General features: G+C 45.5%; 1 protein-coding gene across 1 annotated transcript in view; it reads right to left on the bottom strand.

Annotated features, from left to right (window-relative positions):
* Nucleotides 1-21,265, bottom strand: part of LOC116878038 (protein farnesyltransferase subunit beta) — a 64,512-nt gene that overhangs the window by 31,968 nt on the left and 11,279 nt on the right. The window contains exons 2-4 of the mRNA XM_032875182.1: nt 17,539-17,603; nt 5,197-5,269; nt 2,906-2,997 (exon numbers count right to left, since the gene is read on the bottom strand). Of these exons, the coding sequence (XP_032731073.1) occupies nt 2,906-2,997; nt 5,197-5,269; nt 17,539-17,603 (230 nt within the window). The remainder of the gene's footprint in view (nt 1-2,905; nt 2,998-5,196; nt 5,270-17,538; nt 17,604-21,265) is intronic.

Consider the following 21,265-nt stretch of genomic DNA (forward strand, 5'->3'; position numbering starts at 1 on the left):
TCAAAAGTGGCAAGCTAAATTCCTACCTATGAATATACACACTGTCCTTAAAAGGTCTGAGGCCAGAAGGAAAAACCGGGCCCTTCCTGGCTTCATTCGGCAGTCAAAGCAGCTGAAAAAGCGATTTTGTCCACTAGAGGGAACTCAGCTTGCCATACAGTTCCCTAAACACAAAGAAGGACACTGAACAAAATAGAAAAGAGAAGTAAGTGTGTGTGTGTGTGTGTGTGTGTGTGTGTGTGTGTGTGTGTGTCTGTCTGTCTGTCTGCACTAGGTGGCAGAGTGGGGAAAGAAAAGGGCAGGAAAATAATACTCCAGACCTAAACTCTGCACCTAATATCTGTATGAAGAAGGGAACAGAAATGTGACCACATTTTCAAAGCATTTCTTTTCTCTGTGCAAAATGAACAAAAAAGTAATATCCTATATCAGATTGTCTTTTAAAAATCCCCATATTTTTACAGACGTCATTAAGATTTCTCTGTATCTTACTAAAAGTAGTTTATTTCCTTATTTGTCAAAGCTAAGCTCTTTAATAACAGATATTATCTGCCCCTAGAATTAACTATCTGCCAAGCACAAAATAGAATTCATTATTGGAAAGTCTAAGTAATTCTTTAAAAGTCTGTTAAATCAATGCTCAGAAGAACCACAAGTAAAGATTCTAAGGCAGCTGGACAGCAGAAATTCTCATTTACTATCACGCGGTTCCTGAAATTAGAACTAGCTTTTTAGTACAGAAGCATCCTTTTAACAACAAAACAATAAAATAAGTAACATTTTAAAATATGCACATAACCCCACCATCCAGAGATAACTACTACCAGGTGTGTATAACTTCTGGTTTTCTCTATGCACATAACCAGCTATTTTTTAATCTACAGAAGTTGAATCCTTTTAACTACCTTTTTTCACTTAAATCATGACCATCTTTCTACATAAATGTAAGCATTTTAAAGATTTTATTTATTTATTTGAGACAGAGAAAGAAAGCATAAGCAGGGGGAGCAGCAGAGGGAGAGGGAGAAGCAGACACCCGCTGAGCAGGGAGTCCATATAACATTTTTGTAAACAAACGTGCACTTTACATGCATACATTTTTACTAAAATATAATGGATATATAGCATTTTATTAATTTCAGGTGTACAACAGTGATTCGGTATTTGTACATATTGCAAAATGATCACAGCAAGTCTAGTTAACATCTGTTGATGTCAATTTTTCAATGGCTGCACAGTATTTCACTGTACACTCTGCACCATATTTTACTTAAGCTTCAAATATACTTTAACACATCCCTACAGGGGATACTGGGGCTGTGTCCAGTCGTTCACTATGAAAGACCCTAGAAAGGGGTCCTCTCTTCCTATCTGACGTTGCCTGGAAAGCTATTCTGACACTCCCTTCCTCGGCAAAGCCTCACCTATACGACAGCAAGTCTACAACCTAGAACACACTCAGAATCGATGCTGACCCAAGCCTGATCTGCAGTCTTCCTGGTCAGGAATTACAACCTCCTCCCTCGCACACCTGTTCTTGCCTGCCCCAGAATCCTCCATTTCTTTTTTTCTTCTCTCGTGTGCAACTCTCCCATTCTCCTGCTGTACCTCCTGATTGTGTATGTGTGGGGGAGAAATTTCCCAAACACTCCACAACCCCCCACTGGTATTTCAAAAACACATGAGCCTTTGACAATTAAATTCCTGGTATTGCAGAAACTGGGTCCAATTCTACTTCCAGAGCTAGAAGCAACGAGGCTTGTGGCAGCATCGTGATGAGGACAATGCACATTTTTCCTCTCCCTCAGAAAGCATCATACACATCACAAGGGTTAATTGCCTAATTCTTTATTATCTTCCCCATCCACAGTCATCACAAGACACCCTGCCCAGGAAGGCAAGAATGAGAGGTCATTGTGAAGACAGAATGAATGAGACAATGTGTGGTTCTGTTCTTCTGACCTGACAGCGTGACCCAGGCAGGGGCACGGTGACCAGGCAGTGACCAGCGCGGGGCCCAGGCTAGCCTCCACGCATCCGCATGCGGCCGGTTCTGTGGGCTGCGAGCAAATGACCCTGGCTCACGGGCCTTCCCACCTGGACTCCTCTCCCTCAGGAGTGCCAGGGGAGCAGAGGAACTCCAGATGTTATTAAGGGAAGGTGCACTCTCTCTCTTTCTCTCTCAGTGAGAACAGGGGCATCAGATCCAATCCCTGGCTGCCCCTCCCCATCCCAGGTATCCCAAAGACTGGAGTGAGGACAAGGTTCTGCTTTAAAATCTAAACTGTGACGAGCTTCTAAGGACGAGGTGCCACAGTCATTCCCAGAACACCTCCTGCACCAGCAGTTTGGGGACAATCTCAGTTGCTTAGATCTCTGTTCATAAATCAGAAGTTTAAGAAAACTGTGGGTCAAGGCATTGGCACCCCAAGAGTGTAACACATCTAATACCATCGAGAGCTACAGCTACCAGGCCCTGGTGAGGGGGACACCTATGGAGGTGTTTATGGAAGGCAAAGGCATTTTTGTTCATGGGGCTGGCACATGCTTCCCCACAGAAGCTACTCGAATTCATACTGTTCTTTCTGGCAAAATCATGTCTTTCAGAATTGATGATGAAGAACTTTCTCAAAGACCAGAGCAAGAGTCAAAAGAAAAGGCCACAGAAGAAACCAGAATCCTTCTCTTGGAAGTTCAAAGTCTTGTTTCACCCACGAACTTACAATAGGCTTCTAAAGTGGAGGAGTTTCAGGAAGTTACTGGGGTCAAGGGGAGGGCAAGGGTATGCTTTGCAGCATGATGCGTTTTTCATTCAAAATCTGTAAAACAGAAACAAAACAAAAAGAACCCCCAACTCAAAAGTGAATTTTCAAAGAACAGCCCAGATTCCCGAAGCCAGACTCACTCTGTGGCCACCATCTGGGGGATGGGTTCATCCAGCAGTTCCAAGCTGTGCAGGATCCAATAGCAGAGCCATGGGCGGCTGGCATCCAGACACTGCGAAAGGCACAGGGGAGAAAACACACCCCGTATTCAGAATCATTCCAAGACGCTGCTGACAAGGCGGCATCTGTCTCACCCCGGCAGCCTGGAAAGGGGGAGGAGGGCACCCTATGAACAATAAGTGAATGAAGGACGCTTTGCTTTGGGCCCCAGTCAGCAGCTGAAGTGACCATAAGTGCAAAAAGGACAATGGGACAATGGGACAAAGACATTTACCTTGAGGCCACGGGGTCCTCCCCTGAGAGGCACCCAACGAAGGCTCAGCAGAGGAGCACCCACATGCTAGGAAGCTAAGTGATGCTGTTTTCCTAGTGTAGACCCAAGGAGATCCAGGCTCTCAGAGAGCCATTTGCTGGATTAACTCATTCATTGATTCAACAACTATTTGGTACCTCGTTGTGTGTGCCAAGCATTTTATCAGCTACAGGGACACAATAATGAACAAAATGTAGTTCCTACTCTTGCGATGCTTGGGATACAGAATGTGTGTTCATCTGCAGAGGAAGAGAACTCTAGACAGATGCATTTAAGCACGAGTTACCTTAGGGCCTTCTGGAACAAGATGGCACATAACACAGGTGTGCATGTACCTGAATGACGATACGCACTGCACTGGGCAGGAGGCATGTGGAGCGAGCACACGAAGAGCCTAATTCTGCCTCAGGGCTGGGAAAGGTCCTGAGGTGACGCATGAGCTGCTTGGGATCCCAATTCAACCAATAAACATGGAGCGAGCATTCAAGGCAGGCAGGCAGGGAGTCTTACTGCTCCCATTTTCCAGATTAGAAGTTTATAAATGCAATCCAGAGAGATTAACTTTTTCCAGATGACAAAGACATCAAATGTCAGAGCTAAGAAGCCAGGTTTCTGGACTCCCACTCCAGTGCTCTTTCCACTGGCCCAAGCTGCCCTCTTCACAAATGCACTGACTGTCCTTAGCTGGGGCTAGGCTGCCACCCGAGGAGCACTGGGTGTGGATCCTGCCTGCCTGCCTGGGTTGGAGTCCCAGCTCCTCCTCTTAGAGCTATGTGCTTCTGAGCAAATGCCTTAACCCCGAGACTGACCTACCTCATGTAGTAGGTGAGACAAGTTGGTGAGATGAGGCATGGTAAACTTTCAGCCCGCCGTCTAGCCGTTGGCTGGTACGGTATTAACCATATCAGGCTCACTGCACCCTAACCACAGAGGCCCTGCGTTAAGGATTGAAAATTTTGACCCCAAGGCCAAGTCTAGCCTGTAGGCATGTTCTGCTTGTTCCTTGTAGCATTCTGTTTTTTTAATTAGAATTAGTTGCAACATGTAGGCATTGGGAGATTCACAGAGAAATCTGGATGTCTGACTTGATTTGAAAAGAGAGAGGAAGAGAGATCTGGCGAGTGTGGGTCTACATTCCTGGATAGCAGCACCTGGCAGGAACAGAGGGAAAGCTCGGTGCCCAGGTGTGCCTCAGTCTCCCTCCTACCTGGCCACTTCTCTTATTTATACTACCTGCTTAGATCTACAGGCATTTCAGCTGGCCAATCCCTGTTGTAAAGAATCAAATGCAGACTCCCCCAAATAAAAAAGCAAATTAGAAGCAGGGCTGCTGTGTATAAAGTGAGGCAGGAAGACTGGAGCCCTCCTGTTCACATTCATCCCCTGTCTGTCACCTTCCCAACATCCTCCGCCCCTCCTCCACCACCATGCGCTCCCCTGAGGCCCCTCTGGGAAACCCCAGGGCTCCGAGGAATGTGATTTAAAATGCACTCTAAGCATGGGCATTTTTATAGTGTTCAACTGTGGAAGTCCTCACTGGGATTTATATACTGATCCTCTGACCGGCACAGGATTAGATCCGCTTATAGGGCAAAGGATTAGGGATGGACAATAACTGCCTTCTAGGCAGCTGACAAGCGGTGGCCAGGAAAAGTACGTGAACCCCTCACCATGATCTAATGGAGGAAGAAAGCCCCACCCCACCCAGGGAGCTCTGTCCCTCCTAGGGGAAGACACCACTAGAGAGCTAGTTCTGCCCTTTCAGGAGGGGGAGTCCCGGGCTCTGTGGATCTGGGCTCCTGCGTACCTGGCTCCTGCCACAGCAATGGGGTACAAAGAGCGACTCCGCAGCAGGCCAGGCCCATGAGTGTTTCACATTCCAACAGGAAAAAGGACTGTGCCTGACCATTCAACTGAGCTCCTGGGCAGCGAGCTTACCTCATAGGCGTCTGTCAGCTGTCGAAGCCCTCTTTTCAGATAATGGAAGTGCTTCTCTCTCTGCAAAATCAGCCTGGAAAGACAAAGAGCTTGAAAAGTTAGTCTTGGGGTGCCTGGGTGGCTCAGTGGGTTAAAGCCTCTGCCTTCGGCTCAGGTCATGATCCCGGGGTCCTGGGATCGAGCCCCACATCGGGCTCTTTGCTCTGCAGGGAGCCTGCTTCCTCCTCTTTCTCTGCCTGACTCTCTCCCTACTTGTGATCTCTGTCTGTCAAATAAATAAATAAAATCTTAAAAAAAAAAAAAAAAGAAAGAAAAGCTAGTCTTACGCTCCTGCTCCCTGCCCACTAGAGAACACGCGTGTGCACACGCACACACTCTCAGCTTCAGGACGCCGCACTCCCTGTGGTTAACCAGTGGAAAAGCAGCATCTTCTTTAGTTCCCAAGGGCAGCTAAACCAGACAGAAGAGGCCAGCACCTGAATGTCCCTAAAGTGTCTGAAAATGTGCTGGCCAACGCTGTGGGTGAGTTCCTCTCCTTCATGGTAGGTGACTTTGGGCAAAGTGAAAAGCCACCACGGACACACATGGCCAGGCGACGACAAACCATCCAGAAAGCTCCTCCAGGGTCTAATTGTGAACAGACACCTTGCAGCTCCCCACCCTGTAAGCAATTTCACCCTGAGCCGCCCTCACCACTTCCCTGAGCTGTTTAGCCTCTGTCGTTCCAATCATTTCTTCTGGGGTCACTTCTCCGAGGCAGGTAGCGTGTACCCTGCCTGTTCCCCAGCTGTGCGTCTATGACTCCCTCCCCGAAATTCCACCTCCTACGTGCTGACCCATTGCCCTGGCCGGAGGACCCTATTTGTATTCCGCAGCCAGTTGGTCTCCTTGGCACTGAGATCAGCAATTCTGGCTGTAAGATGGAATGTGCTGCCCATGGCCACCTGCACAGGCAAGGCCAAGGACAGGGGCTGCGCTTCTTGCTGGGTCTCACAGCAGAGGCCTGTGATTGTGGGAGGAAGGAAAAAAGAACAGAGTGGCCAGACAGTGCCTCTGCTTACTAATTCCACGAATTAAAAAAGAACCATTCTCCTTTCTAGGGGATCAGTTCTAAAACGATTGACTGAACTCCCTCTGTATTATACCCAGAGTACGATCATTCCTGTAGTCTTTACCTCAAAGACTCCCCCAGTTCAGTGCTGGAAATGCATTAGAGACGTGAGTGGCTACAATCTGAGAAACAAATGGGCAGGGGCCATAAAGGAAACACGGGTAAAATACTACCAAGGCTCTAAAGGGAAGGGGTGGGGGCATCTCATGCAGAAAGGAATGATCAGGAAAGGCTGTGTGCAAGAGGTGGAACACGAGGTGGGCGGCCCTGCAGAAGGAGAAAATGTTCACGGGTAGAGATGGTGAGGAGAGGAGGAGACGCCAGCCAGAATGAACAGCAACGAAAAGGCTCAGACCAGGGCTGTCCAAAAGAACGTCCCGCAGTGATGGAAATGGACCTGTGTTACTCAGCAGGCAGACTCCAGTCACGTGTAGCTAGTGAGCATGTGAAATGTGCTAATGTGGCCGAGGAGCTGAATTTCAAATTTTATTTAATTTGAACTGCTTTCAGTTTAAACAGCTGCAGGAGACACAGGCTATCGTATTGTGCAGTGTGGGTATTCAGGTGCAAGCCAGGTGGGGGATCTGGCCTGAATATTAGGAATACAATAAAAGTGGTCAAAAAGGCAACGTAAGCCATTTATAAAATGGGGTCTGGGATGCCACCTGAGGAATTTCGACTCAATTTAGTAGGCAAAGGTAGACCCTGAAGGTTTTGTGTATTTTTTTTTTCACTTAAGCTATGTTGGTTTTTGTTTTGTTTTTTAAAGATTTTTATTTATTTATTTGACAGATGACAAGTAGGCAGAGAGGCAGGCAGAGGGAGAGGGGGAAGCAGGCTCCCCGCTGAGCAGAGAGCCCAACGCGGGGCTCAATTCCAGGACCCTAAGATCACAACCCGAGCTGAAGGCAGAGGCCAACCCACTGAGACACCTAGGCGCCCCTGGGTTTGTTTTTTTTTTTTTTTAATTGAAGTAGAGTTGACACACAATGTTAATATTGTAATAACCTAGTAATTCAACAAGTTTATGCATTAAATTATGCTCACTCAAGCACAGCTACCACCTATCACCATGTAATGTGATTACAATACCAATGATGACATTCCCTATGCTGCAACTTACTCATTCCAGAACTAGAAGCTTGAATCTCCCACTGCCCTTCACCCATTTTGCCTTCCCTACACTCCTCTCCTCTATAACCACCAGTTTGTTCTGTGTATTGATGGGTCTGTTTCTGCTTTTTGTTTGTTCATTTGTGTTTTAGATTTCACATATAACTGAAATCATGTAGTATTTGTCTTTCTCTGTCTGACTTATTTCACTTAGCATAATACTCTCTAGCTCCATCCATGTTGTTACAAATGGCAAGTTCTCATTCTTTTTTTATAGCTAGGTAGTATTCCATTGTATAGCTACACCACATCTTTATCCATTCATCTACTGATGGACACTGAGGTTGCTTCCCTATCCTGGCTATTATAAATAATGTTGCAATAAACACAGGGGGGCATATGTCTTTTTGAATTAGTGTCTTTGTCTTCTCTGGGGAAATACCCCGTAGTGGAATGAATGAATCATATGGTCATTCCATCGGTAATGTTTTCAGGCACCTCCATACTGTTTTCCGCATCAGCTATGACAGTCTGCATTCCCACCAACAGTGCACAGGTGTTCCTTCTCCCCACATCCTCACCAACACTTGTTATTTCTTGTCTTTCTGAATCAAGCCATTCTGACTGGTGGAAGGTGAAATTCTGAGGTTCTGAGCTGAGAAGAAAATGACCCAAACTACACATTAGAAAGATTATCTGGCTGCAGTAGGTATTCAATATGTGTGTACAAACTGGGCCAAGTGAAAGCACGAAGTGTGGAGGGAGGTGAGGTGGAAGACAGGGTAGGGCGGTGCTCAGAGTCAACCAGGGCATAAGTACGTCAATACTTAAGGGCTCAAATTAGCATGGTGACCCATGGGCAGGTGGGCTGATAGCACAGGAAGTGTATTTGGGTGACAAGGTCAGTGGCACTGTTGGAAATACATGTAAGACTCAGGGGAGGGCTCCAAGTGACACAGACGGTGATCATTTGTCTGCACATAGGTGACAGATAAAGCTGCAGGAGTAGAGGACAAAGCAGAGAGAAGAGCCTGAATGCTGAACAGGGGAAAGACCCATCCTTATGGGCTTAGAGGACAAGGAGCCAGAGGAAAGAGTTAAAGAAAGTCACATAAGTGGGAGGAGGACAAAGGCAATGTCATGTCATGGGCAAAACAGGAGAGAACTTCATAGAGGTATTTAACCATCACAAATGCTGCAGCAAGACTGAGGAAAAAGAGAACAAATGACAAAGTGGCTGGTGACCTTCGAGAGAGTTCAGGGAGCAGTGAGGGCAGATTCCAGAGCATAAAGGATAAGAGAAGGCCAGACTCGATGTCTCTTTCAAGGAGGTCCAAGGGCCGGGACTCTGAGAGCCCACTGTGTGCAGGCCAAGCATCCTGCAGGGGGTAGAAGATGACTCCGCTCCCTAGAGCTGTGGCCCAGAGGTAGACACAGACGAGCCCGTGGCAGTGACAGCCCTGGCCGAGAACAAAGCGTGGCAGGCTCTAGCAGCACATAGCAAGGCATGCAGGATCAGAAGAAACTTCCCAAAGGACACAGCACTGTGTCAAGGAATGAAGGACACCACAAGGACATGAGTTAGCCAGCCAAAAGAAGGGAGGGTGTGGGTGTTTCAGGAAGGGAACAACGCGGCACATTTGTGTAGGTTTAGTTCAGCTGGAGCAGAAGTACAAGGCAATGAGCCCTGAGAACTCAGCCTGGAGAGGTACAGAGACACCAGATCACAGGGGACTTCTAAATGCGTCAAAAGTCACTGTGCTGTCAACATCAGATGGCCCTTGGGAAGTAAAAGGAGCTGTCACAGAAAGACCACATATTGTACTATTCCATTTACATGAAATGTCAAGAAGAGGCAAATCCACAGAGACAGGAAGCAGCTGAAGCGGGTGCCAGGGGCTGGACGGGAACAGAGGAATGGGAGGGTGGTGGCTAAAGGGGACAGGGTTTCTCAGCGCGGTGACAAAAATGCTCTAAGATGAACTATGGTGATGGATGCACAGCTCTGTCCATAAATTAAAAACCACTAAGCTGGACATTTTAAATAGGGGAATTATACGATATCTGAATTGTATCTCAAAGCTGTTACGGAAAAAAAAAAGGCAAGTGAAAAAAATTTTAAGGCAGTCGTTGAAGTATTTTAGGCGTGGGAAAGACATGGTCAGATCTGCATTTTCTAGATCCCAGGAGCTGCAGCATGCTGAAGAGATTGGGGTGGGGACAAGACTAGTGGCAGGAAACCAAACCCACAATCCAAGCGTGCTGTGATGTGTGTGAGGGGAGAAAGACAACAGACTGGCAGCCTGAGGGGGCGCTGGGGGGAAGGCAGGCAGTTCAGCTAGAGGAGGGGTAAAAACTGCTGAAGACATACAAATGGCTATCAGACACATGAAAAAATGTTTATCATCACTAGCCATCAGGGAAATTCAAATTAAAACCACATTGAAATACCACCTTACACCAGTTAAAATGGCCAAAATTAGCAAGACAGGAAACAAGATGTGTTGGAGAGGATGTGGAGAAAGGGGAACCCTCTTACACTGCTGGTGGGAATGCAAGTTGGTGCAGCCACTTTGGAGAACAGTGTTGAGATTCCTTAAGAAATTAAAAATAGAGATTCCCTATGACCTTGCAATTGCACTACTGGGTATTTACCCCAAAGATACAGATGTAGTGAAAAGAAGGGCCATCTGTACCCCAATGTTTATAGCAGCAGTGGCCATGGTCGCCAAACTGTGGAAAGAACCAAGATGCCCTTCAATGGACGAATGGATAAGGAAGACGTGGTCCATATACACTATGGAGTATTATGCCTCCATCAGAAAGGATGAATACCCAACTTTTGTAGCAACATGGACGGGACTGGAGGAGATTATGCTGAGTGAAATAAGTCAAGCAGAGAGAGTCAATTATCATATGGTTTCACTTATTTGTGGAGCATAACAAATAGCATGGAGGACATGGGGAGATGGAGAGGAGAAGGGAGTTGAGGGAAATTGGAGGGGGAAATGAACCATGAGAGACTATGGACTCTGAAAAACAATCTGAAGGTTTTGAAGGGGCAAGGGGTGGGAGGCTGGGGGAGCCAGGTGGTGGGTATTACGGAGGGCACGTATTGCATGGAGCACTGGGTGTGGTGCAAAAACACAATGAATTCTGTTATGCTGAAAAGAAATTAAAAAAAAAAAAACAAAAAACTGCTTGAGAGCAAAGATGCTGAAAATGCAAGAGCCCAGAGAAAATCCACCAAGGACAGTCCCTAAAGAAGAGGGAGGAAGGAGGGTTGGGGGCAAGAGTTCAGGAGAGAGGAGCCTGGCAGTAAGGAGGGAAGCTCCATTCTCAGAGATGGAAACAGCGAGAGAAAGTGTGAAGTAAGACAAACACAGGACTTGAAAGTGGGGAAGAAGGAAACTCATGTGGGACAGCCCGGAGTTTCTCAGGAGGTGGGGGGTGAGGCTGGTCACTGGAGTGAGTGTGTTAGGGAATCCACAAGAGAGGAGTGAGGGGAGCTCACAGCAGCAGTGAAGGCCCAGCTAAAGCTTGTAGTATAACTTCTGGAGAAGTCGCTCAGCAGGCAACGTCGCATGACTTTTCTCTTGGGAAATCTGGCTGGGACCCTTCCGCAGAAGCGCCAGGATAGGGATGCCAGGGAGGGACTGGGAGGAGGGGAAGAGCTGAAAGGTGGAGGTGGGAAGGACCTGAATGAGCCCAGGGAACTGCTGACAAATAGCTCAAGAACCACGATGGCGCAGGCTGAGAAGCTGGGGGCAGCCAGGATGGGGGTGCAGACGAGGAGAACCAAGAGGGTCCACGAGACCGTCCATGAGGGCAGGCTGAGAAACCCAAGGCAGGTGAGGGCAAGTACAGAATCTGGAGGCAGATCGCCTGACTTCCAGCTCTGAAAGGACCCATTCACGGTACAGGCTTTCTATAGGTCAAAACTCTCCCATTGAAGAAACAGTCGAAGGAACTTGAATACACCAAATACCTTGAAAGGCTACGCCACAGAGCAGAGAAGGGAAAAACAGAAGAGAACATGAGCCACCTCATTTGGAAATGAGGTAAAGGGGTAAAAGGGTAAAAGGATCCTGTAAATAAGATTTTGTGACCTTAAGTACAGTGCTAGGGAAAGGGACCAGGTGAGAAGAGGGGTGCACTTACTGCAACCACCTGGTCAGTCCGCCCCCCTACTCCACTGCCTTGTCGCTCTGAGGAGAGCTCCTGCCTGGCTTGCACATCTGGGCCCCACAGAGAGCAGGCTCTCGACATCTATTTGTTGAATGAGCAGAAGAAAGAAGAAAGAAACGCACAGTAATGCCAGTTTCTGACTGACCTAACGAGACTGTTTTCCCTGGATAGGTAGATGTGCCTTCTGTTTAAATGAATGACAAACCTCCAGGGGAGTTCAGGTTCCCTCGGAGAGGGCAAGGAGATGGGTGACTGGACTGGCCCTGGGGTCTGCTCCTCCAGCTCTCCTCCATGCTCATACCTTCCACACTGAGGAGACGTGCTTGCCACAGGCTGCCCTCCCCTGTGGGACTGAGAATTCTGAGAGCCCAATTACACAGCTAAGCAAACGTTTCCTCTTAGTGGGAAAACAGAAACAAGAAACGTGGAGAAGAAACCCTTTTCCTTGTTATCTCCGCACTCCTCTCACTTGACAGGGAGGGGCTTTTCAGTCACTACAAAGTGAAAGACCTCAGGGGCAAATGCTTTTCTGCCTCGAGGGGTAAGAGATCCTGCCTCAGGGGTACCTGGAGCCTCACCTGCCCAGAAACACCTAACGGAAGGGGGCCTCAGTCACCTTTGCTGCAGCTCGGGGTTGGACCCTATGGGCAGGCTCCCTCACATCACCCGCCCAGATGAACCTCACCCACAGCCAGGCCCTAGCAGCCCTGCCGGGAGGGAATCCTAATGAGTTCCTCTAGCTGGTTTCATCTGAAGACCACCCACAGGCAGGAAAACAGAGATTCTACACCGAGAGCCATTTCGACAAGCGAAAATATTCTCTTTCATTTTGCCCACTTATTCAAACACACACACACACACACACACACACACACACACACACACACACTAATGCTGACATGCATAGGCTATTCTAAAATCTTGCAAAAGGTCTCTTTGTTTACATAGAGCTTCAAGGGCCACAATGCTGAATGAATTTTAACTTCTCCTCTGAGGCTTATTATTCTTTTACTAAATATTTCTTTAAAAAAAAAAAAGACCTTTTTTTATTTATTTGACAGAGAGATCACAAGCAGGCAGAGAGAGAGGGGGAAGCAGCCTCCCTGCTGAGCAGGGAGCCCGATGTGGGGTTTGATCCCAGGACCCTGAGATCATGACCTGAGCCAAAGGCAGAAGATTAACCCACTGAGCCACCCAGGTGCCCTGAGGCTTATTATTCCTTTAAATTGAAGGGACATATATACAGTTTCTTTCAGTCAGCAAAACTGTACTAAGAGCCTTATTGATATGGACTGAACCGTGTCCCCCAAAATTCATATGTTCAATCCCTAAACCCCAGTGGGGCTGTATTTGGAGACAGAATCTTTAAAGAGTTATTTAAGATTAAACAATGTCTAATGACCTTATAAGAAGAGAAAGAGGTATCAGGGAGGAGCACATACAGGAAAGGCCATGTGAGGACACAATGAGGAGGACACCGTCTACAAGCTAAGGAGAGAGACCTCAGGAGAAACCGACCCTGTCAGCACCTTGATCTTAGACTTCCAGCCTCCAAGACTCTGAGAAAATAAATGTCTGTTGTTTCAGCCACCTAGTCTGTGGTATTTCATTGCAGCAGCCCTAAAAAACCAATACCCTTACTATTCCTTTATTCTCAATTCACCTCTGTCCAAAAATCTTTTCTGTGTAAGGAATTAAAATAAAAAGCTAGAGCTCTTTCCCTTTCCTTCCTGAAAAATTCAGCCCTAAAGCCAGGCCATTAGGTGAAGCAGAACAACACGGGCTCTGTGTAGGAGGGGGGCGGCGGGGCGGGGACTGCAGGGTGTCAGTGTTCGAGAGGATGAGAAGGACATCTATGTGGCTGTGCAGAGGGGGATGGGAGATAGGGATACACAAGAGAAAGGATCAAGTAAATATGTTAAAGATACTGGGAGTCCAGTTCCAATATCTGAAAAAGAACTTAGAAATATAGGTGTACTGGGCAGCAACGTAAACTGTAAATACAATGTAACTTCTTACTGTGACTTGAACCCCATTGGGTTCAAGACCATTCATGATGTGCCTCTACCTATTTCTCCCCAATCTCATCTCAGACCCTCACTAAACTCCAGTCACACTGCCTTCCTTGTGATCTGTTCTTTTCAGTCTCAAGACTTTTAGCTCATGCTGTTCCCTCTGTCTGGAATGCTGCGACAGCCTCCTAAACTCCTAAACTCTGACCAACTCCTGCTCACCCACTCGGTCTCAGCCTGAGAGCCACTTTCTGTGAGAGGCCTTCTGCCACAGACTGAATGTTCACGTCCCTTTAAAATTCATGTTGATCCTAATTCCCAGTGTGATGGTATTAGAAGTGGGGCCTTCGGGATGTGATTAGGTCATGAGGGATTAGCGACCTTACAGAAGAGGCTCCAGAGAGCTCCCTCACCCCTTCCACCTGAGAACACAGTGGGAAGATGGCCATTTATGAACCAGGGAGTTGGCGCTCATCTAATACCGAACCTCCCCAGCCTCCAAAACTGTGAGAAATAAATGTTTTTAGTTTAAACCACCTAGTCCATGGTAATTTGTTGTAGCAGGCAGAACAGACTAAGACACATTCCCTAACTTCCCAACCTAAATTACAGCCCCCCCCACCGCCGTTACTCTCTCAGAGTGTCCCATTCCCTTCCTTGACACTCATCCCATTGGTAACAGTGTATTTGCATTTGTTTGTTTAATGGCTACCTCTTCCATGAGACTAAGAGCCCAGCAGGGGCAGGACCTGGGTGGGCCTTGATCACCCTGTTGCCCAAAAGGAAAATGACATGGAAGTACCTGAGAGAAAGAGAAAGAGAGGGAGTTTAATTTAATGCATCTAGGCTTTTTTTTACCAAAGCTAATGGAATAAATGAAAAAGGTGAATTCCTAAGTGTGTGGAATAACCACAGGGAAGGAAAAATTAGCTTTCATGGGAAAGCAGGCTCCTGACAAACAAAACTGTTAAAAGCACAGTCAAAAAGATCCTTGGGAGGGACTACCTCACTCCAGGAGAGGATGCAGGCTTCACGGTCTTAGAGTAAGAAATCGTTCCTGGAATGGGGAATAATTGTAGAAGGTACTGACATTCAGCTTCAGCCTTGAATTTCAGCCAAATCTGCTACTGGGCTGTGGCACTGGAAGGTTCAATAGGCAAATGCCTCCCTCAGCATCATTCCTGGCATCCCTGGACCTGTGCGCAGTCAGTGGTCCTGGATGTGTGTGCGATGCTATTACACCGACCAGCATCATAACCTCAAAAACAAACACGCCGTGTCATTTAGATTTATTGCTAGTATCTGAATATTCACTTTAGCTAAAAATGAAGGTGTTCCTATATTATGTCAGACTTTCTAAAATTTGACTTCTAAAATGTTAAACATTGAAATTGTGATAATAATTTAAAATTTTGCTAAATTTTCAGGTTTATTCTTTTTTTTTTTTATCTCTTTATTTGACAGAGAAAGAGAGAGATAACAAGTAGGCATAGAGGCAGGCAGAGAAAGAGGGGAAGCAGGCTCCCCGCTGAGCAGAGAGCCTGATGTGGGGCTCGATCCCAGGACCCTGAGATCATGACCTCAGGCAGAGGCTTTAACCCACTGAGCCACGCAGGCGCCCCTTCAGGTTTATTCTTTTATCCTAGAAGTTAGTTCTATGATGGTGGTGTTTGGCTTCAGCCTTATATTGATAAGTTGATTTCTATCAGCCATTCACTCAGCCTTTCTGCCAAAATGTGTAATATCTCTAATATTCATTAGCATGCTTTGACATAATGATATACTTATTAGCATCCTTTAAAACACTCATTTTCATAAGCAATGATAAAATAGGAAATGTCAGATTCCTGAAATAAACCCAGACCCCCTGACATATTCTACTTCCAGAAAGATCCAAACCCAGGAGGAACATTTTTGTCTTCCACCCACACCTGACCTAAGACCTATGAATTCAGGGGATTTAATTTTTTTTATTGTCCTCTGGCACCCTTCCCCAAACACCACTTCTTCCTCCCAGACTATGTAACCTCCCATTCTCCCTCACATCTCAGTAAGAATAAAAGAAAAGTCCAAGGGTCTGTTATGATGGTGGGTGAAAAGGAATGTCAGATGATCAAAGGTCCCTTTCAAAACACAGGGATCATGTGTCCACAGGGCCTCAGACAGCAGACAGTGACTCAGAGCCCAGTCAGGTGAGTCACCGGGGATGCAGCAGCTAGGCACAAAGACCCCCTGAAGTAATCACACCCCTCACCACCACCAAGTCCCTCTGCCTCTCAATAAGTCTCGCCTGCCCCGGGCAGAGCTGGTGCCCACATGCCCCCCTCAGCTGTTTGCTGACTGATTTGTAAAAACACTGTTTTCTCTTTAGCACAAATGGCAGAGTACGACACATATTTTTCTGTATTTTTATTTTTCCATTTAATATACCTTGGAGATTATTCTAAGATAGAAACCGTGTTTAAATAAAAACTTAGAAGAAATAAACAAATTGTTTTTAAAAACCTATTTGGTAAAAATGTTATTTAAGTAGAGTTGACATACACTGCTGTATTAGTTTCAGCTTCCGAGCTATGGAAACCAATGGCTTTATTTCCTAATCTCCAGCTGTGGCTCCGGAGGAGCAATAGCTCATTTATTGAGGACTGAGCTTTAGGTTAATATAGAAATTTAGTTCAGCAGTTCGGGGAAAGACTCCTCTAGTTAGTTGGTATCTTCCCTCGTTCCTTCCTCAGGGAAGAAAAATGAAGATGACCTTCTCATCTGCCTTTCCCTTTTTCCAATTTGCCTTTTCCAATTGTTTTCTGCCTTGGCTAATCAGAATTTTCAGAAGAAAATTTCTTTTTCAAGGAAATAGTGGCAAAATATAATGGTGGTAAAAAGACACAAAAGGAACTTGGGCCAGAACCACGCATGATGTCCCAGTAAAACCAGAGCACTCAGAGCCTGACTAGCCTGGAATTATTCTGTTCAGTCTCCAAAGCACAGGACTCAGGGTTCAGGCAGGACCTCGGGCCCCCCCCCCCGCTTCCCAGCCAGAGTGAATTAGCCAGCAGCGCAATGGCCATTTGTTCAGAGGGGGTCAAGGCAGAGTGTGGGATCACTAAGATAAAACCATGACCACACACAGTTTTGGACTCCTAATCTGTTCTGACGGCTGGAAATACGACACAGGATGGTTCTGGAGAAACAACTTGGGACTGGGAGAGACATGCTAATAGAGGGATGAAATATCCTCGTGAAATCTAACGTGATACATTATAAACTACAAACAAGGGAAAACAAAGTTTCAACTTAAACAATAAGTTTAAGTTAAGCTTATAATCCCCTTTATGGAATTTCTGACATCAAATTGCTTAGAAACCTTCAACTTGCTAAGTGCTGAGGGAAACAAAAGGCACTGTGTGTGCTTCCTGGAGACTGCATCCTTGGGAGCGGTGCCACAGTTACCAATAAGGGCCGGACTGGGAGAAGCTCAGACTCATCACCTCTTTCCAGTCAAAGCACAACACACATCAAGAGAATCCAACCTTTGCCATCCCCTGGACTTAAAGTGCCAATGAAAAATAAAACCTCAAGAGTTCTGATCCGAACCACCAGAGCACCAGGTCACGACTAAGCAACAAAAACATGAATTTCCCCTCCCCAACATCAGACCTCAGAGTCCAGGCCTTAAGGGGTCTCCCCATGTAACACCTGATGGTTCAGATCAAGGAGAGCATCTCCTCTAAACAGCTTTGTAACAGAGGAAGGAGTTGGGGTCATTAGCTTACCAGGTAGCCACAAGGTCAAGGTCAAGAAACCCTTCTCCCAACAGACTTATCCCTTGAGGTTGAACAGGCTCAAGGAGGAAGGAAGAAAGGCTCTCACAGGAGGGGGTGTCTCCCCGGTCCCCCCACACTCCTAACCACAGCTTACCTTGGTACAAGGTGGTTGAACTTGTAAGAACTGAAGACGTCCTGGATCTTTTCTTCTACTTTTGCCTGGTAAGAATGCAGGAGATGGGAAAGAGAAAACAGATACAGATAAGTCCTCTGTCAACTTTTTCTTCCAGTTGCCACAAATGTCCATTGGCTACAATTGCTTGGTGTGGTTTTGTACTTCATAGGACTGTGAGCTCCGATTCAAGAGCTCTGTAGGATGGCAGGCTTAGGACAGACGAAGCAGAGATAATGTCCTGTACCGTGCTGACATTACCCTCAACTTCTCCAGTCAACTATCCATGTATCCAAACTAATGGTGGTCCTGGAGTTTGGCTCACTGGCAACAGCTACTTAGGGAGCAGACAAAGCATTTTGCTTGAGAGATTTTTTCTTGCCTGCTCTATGAAGTTGTTTAGGTGTTCGCTTAACTGGCCATTCACAAATACAAAATTAATTTCTGCTAAGGGTCATACCTTTTAATGTCAGACTGAACCATTTAAACACAGATTGAACATTAAAATTCAATCTGTATTTAAATTCCCTATGGGATTTACAAGAACATCAATCATGGAAACACCAACGAAACAGCACATCTGGTCATTGGTCCTATGTCACACACAGCACTCAACAGTCCCATAACATGCAGGATCTCAGAAAGCCAGGTCACAAAAAAATCCAGATCACCTGTGTCCTATGAAAACCTACCATGACATGGTCACACAGTTCAGCTTCTGTAAGGAAAGGATACAGCAGTGCAGGAGTGGGCTGGTTAACAGGAGACAGGGTTTCTCCTTCACTGGCATCCCTGTTCTTGGTAGTGAGGCATGTCCTCATTGAGATTTCAAGATACATAATAATGTCCTCTCTGGGAATTTCAAAATGTATTCTTTATCTCTGAATGGTCCACTGAGTTACAGCATCTAGGGCCTTGACGTATGTGCAAGAATTATTTGTGATGATGAGGGGAGCAATGATGTGAGTCATCTAAAATGGCAGCCAATCTAAAATTCATTTATACTTGGTTTCAGGATATACTTTGGTATTTGCCTCTGAACATGAGTTTGAGGGATAATCTGGCTAAGAATTCATAGTATTTCAAAAAACAGACTGAATTCACTATAAGAATCTGACTCATGAGGAATAAGGAAGTTGTCCCAATTCTTCCTAATTCTTTTCCTTTCTAGACTCTCACACAAGACTAACATAAAACACCAGCCTAAAAGGAAGACAGACTGCATTTCTCAGTTATACCTTCCTTAGCTGCAAGCTGAAAGGGACAGAAAAATATACAAGAAACACAAGTCAGTAAGATCATGCAAGAAAGATTTGCCTACAATATCCTATTAAAGTTAAGTGAATTGATGAACTCTGAAACAAAACCAACTGGGAGGAAAACTCACTTTGTTTGCCCAAATACAAGCTGACTCAAGTCCACGTGACTTAATATTCCAAGGCCGGGGCACCTGGGTGACTCAGTGGGTTAAAGCCTCTGCTTTCAAAAGCTCAGGTCATGATCCCAGGGACCTGGGATGGAGCCCCGCATCGGGCTCTCTGCTTAGCGGGAGCCTGCTTCCCCCCACCCCCACCCTGCCTGCCTCTCTGCCTACTTGTGATCTCTGTCAAATAGATAAATAAAATCTTTAAAAATAATAATAATAATATTCCAAGGCTGATGGATGAGCCCATTATAGCCTTAGCATTCTGACACTGAGATCCTTACAGAGAAAAGGATCCAGCCAAGAACTCCTTTATGAGCAGATCCACCTTCGGCTCCCCCTTGGACAACAAAAGCAGCCAAGAACTAGCTGAGGAAAACAGAGTTTTCCTGCTAAACTAGGATACCTGACAGACAGAAGGCAGAAAGCACTTAAAATATTCCCAACACTGTGTCATTTCTCTTTGGAGCTCCTAATCACTCTTCTGCAGAATGAACAAGAGATATTCCAAAGCAGTTAGTAACAGACTCAACGGTCTGAAAATTTAAGTTATGAATTCTAATAAATATCTGAGTATTATAGGCCAGATGTTCATAAGAATGGCCAAATAACAATTTCCTTTATCTTCTCTTAAGAACTGGTATATGTTTCTAATAGCTTCATTGAGATATCATTCACGCACCGTTCAATTCACCCATTTAAAGTGTATGATTCAATGGATTTTAGTACATTCACAGAGTTGTGCCTCCATTAACACAATCAATTTTAGGATATTTCCACTACCCCCAAAAGAAATCCTGCACCCCTTAGAAGTCACCCCCAACCCTTCATCTTCCCCAGCCCCTGTCAACTATTCATCAACTTTCTATCTTTATGATTTGCCTATTCTGGATATTTCCTATAAATGTAACCACACAACATACGGTCCTTTGTGACTATCTTCTTTCACTCAGCATAATGTTTTCAAGCTTCATCTATGTTGGGGCCTGAACCATTACTTCATTTATTTTATTGCCAAGTAATATTCCATCTTGTGGATATATCGCATTTTTTTTAGATTATTTATTTATTTATTTGACAGACAGAAATCAGAAGTAGGCAGAGAGGCAGGCAGAGAGAGAGGAGGAAGCAGTCTCCCTGCTGAGCAGAGAGTCTGATGCGGGGCTCGATCCCAGGACCCTGGGATCATGACCTGAGCCGAAGGCAGAGGCTTTAACCCACTGAGCCACCCAGGTGCCCCGATATATCGCATTTTTTTAATCTATTATTCATCCACTGATGGGTATTTGGGTTGTTCTCATTTGGGGGCTATTATGAATAAAGTCGCTAGGAACATTCTTGTGTAAGTTTTCAAATGGATGTGTGTTTTCATTTCTGCTTAGGAATAAGTAAGTACCTGGAAGTGGAATTGCTAGACCATATGGTCACTCTATGTTGACTCTTTAAGGGACTATCAGACTGTTTTCCAATGCAGTCATAGCATTTTATATTCTCACCAGCAACGTATGAGCATTCTAATTTCTTCACAACCTCACCAACACATGTTACTCTCTGTGGTTTTGATTATATCCATCCTAGTGGGTGCGAAGCAATTATTTCATTGCAGTTTTGATTGCAATTCCGTCACGGCTAATGATGTTGAGCATCTTTCTATGGGCTTATTGGCGATTTGTATATCTTCTTTAGAGAAATATCTATTCAGATACGTCTTTTTTTAAATTGGGCTGCCTTTTTATTATCGAATTGTAATAACTTCTTATATACTCTAGATAACGAGTCCCTTATCAAATACATGATTTACAAAAATTTACTCCCATTCTATGGGGCACCTGGGTGGCTCAGTTGGTTGAGCGACCAACTCTTGGTTTTGGCTCAGGTCGTGATCTCAGGGTCATCATGGGATCAGGCCCATGTTTCAGGGTCATGGCATCGGGCCCCCTCGCCACTCAGCAAAGAATCTACTTGAGATTCTTTCCCTCTGCGCCCCGCCCCACTCTCACTCTCTCTTTCAAAATGGATGAGTGAACCCTTTAAAAAAATTTTTACTCCCATTCTAAGTGTTGTCTTTAGGAACTGGTATATTTTAGAAAAAGATCACCTTAGAGCACACAGTATGGTTTCTAGAGTACAACTTTAAAAATAATACTTAGCAATAAGCCTGCAAATTTTTTTTGACACATAGTAATGGATTAATATAGAAATTAAAAAGAACTCATCTGGCGAGGAGAAAATCCAAGTCATCTCCAATACATGCAATATCCTTTTTTGCCTTCCCTTCTCCCCATA

Source organism: Lontra canadensis, unplaced genomic scaffold (assembly GCF_010015895.1).
Source record: "Lontra canadensis isolate GAN:19392208 unplaced genomic scaffold, GSC_riverotter_1.0 scaffold55, whole genome shotgun sequence".
NCBI classification, from domain to species: domain Eukaryota; kingdom Metazoa; phylum Chordata; class Mammalia; order Carnivora; family Mustelidae; genus Lontra; species Lontra canadensis.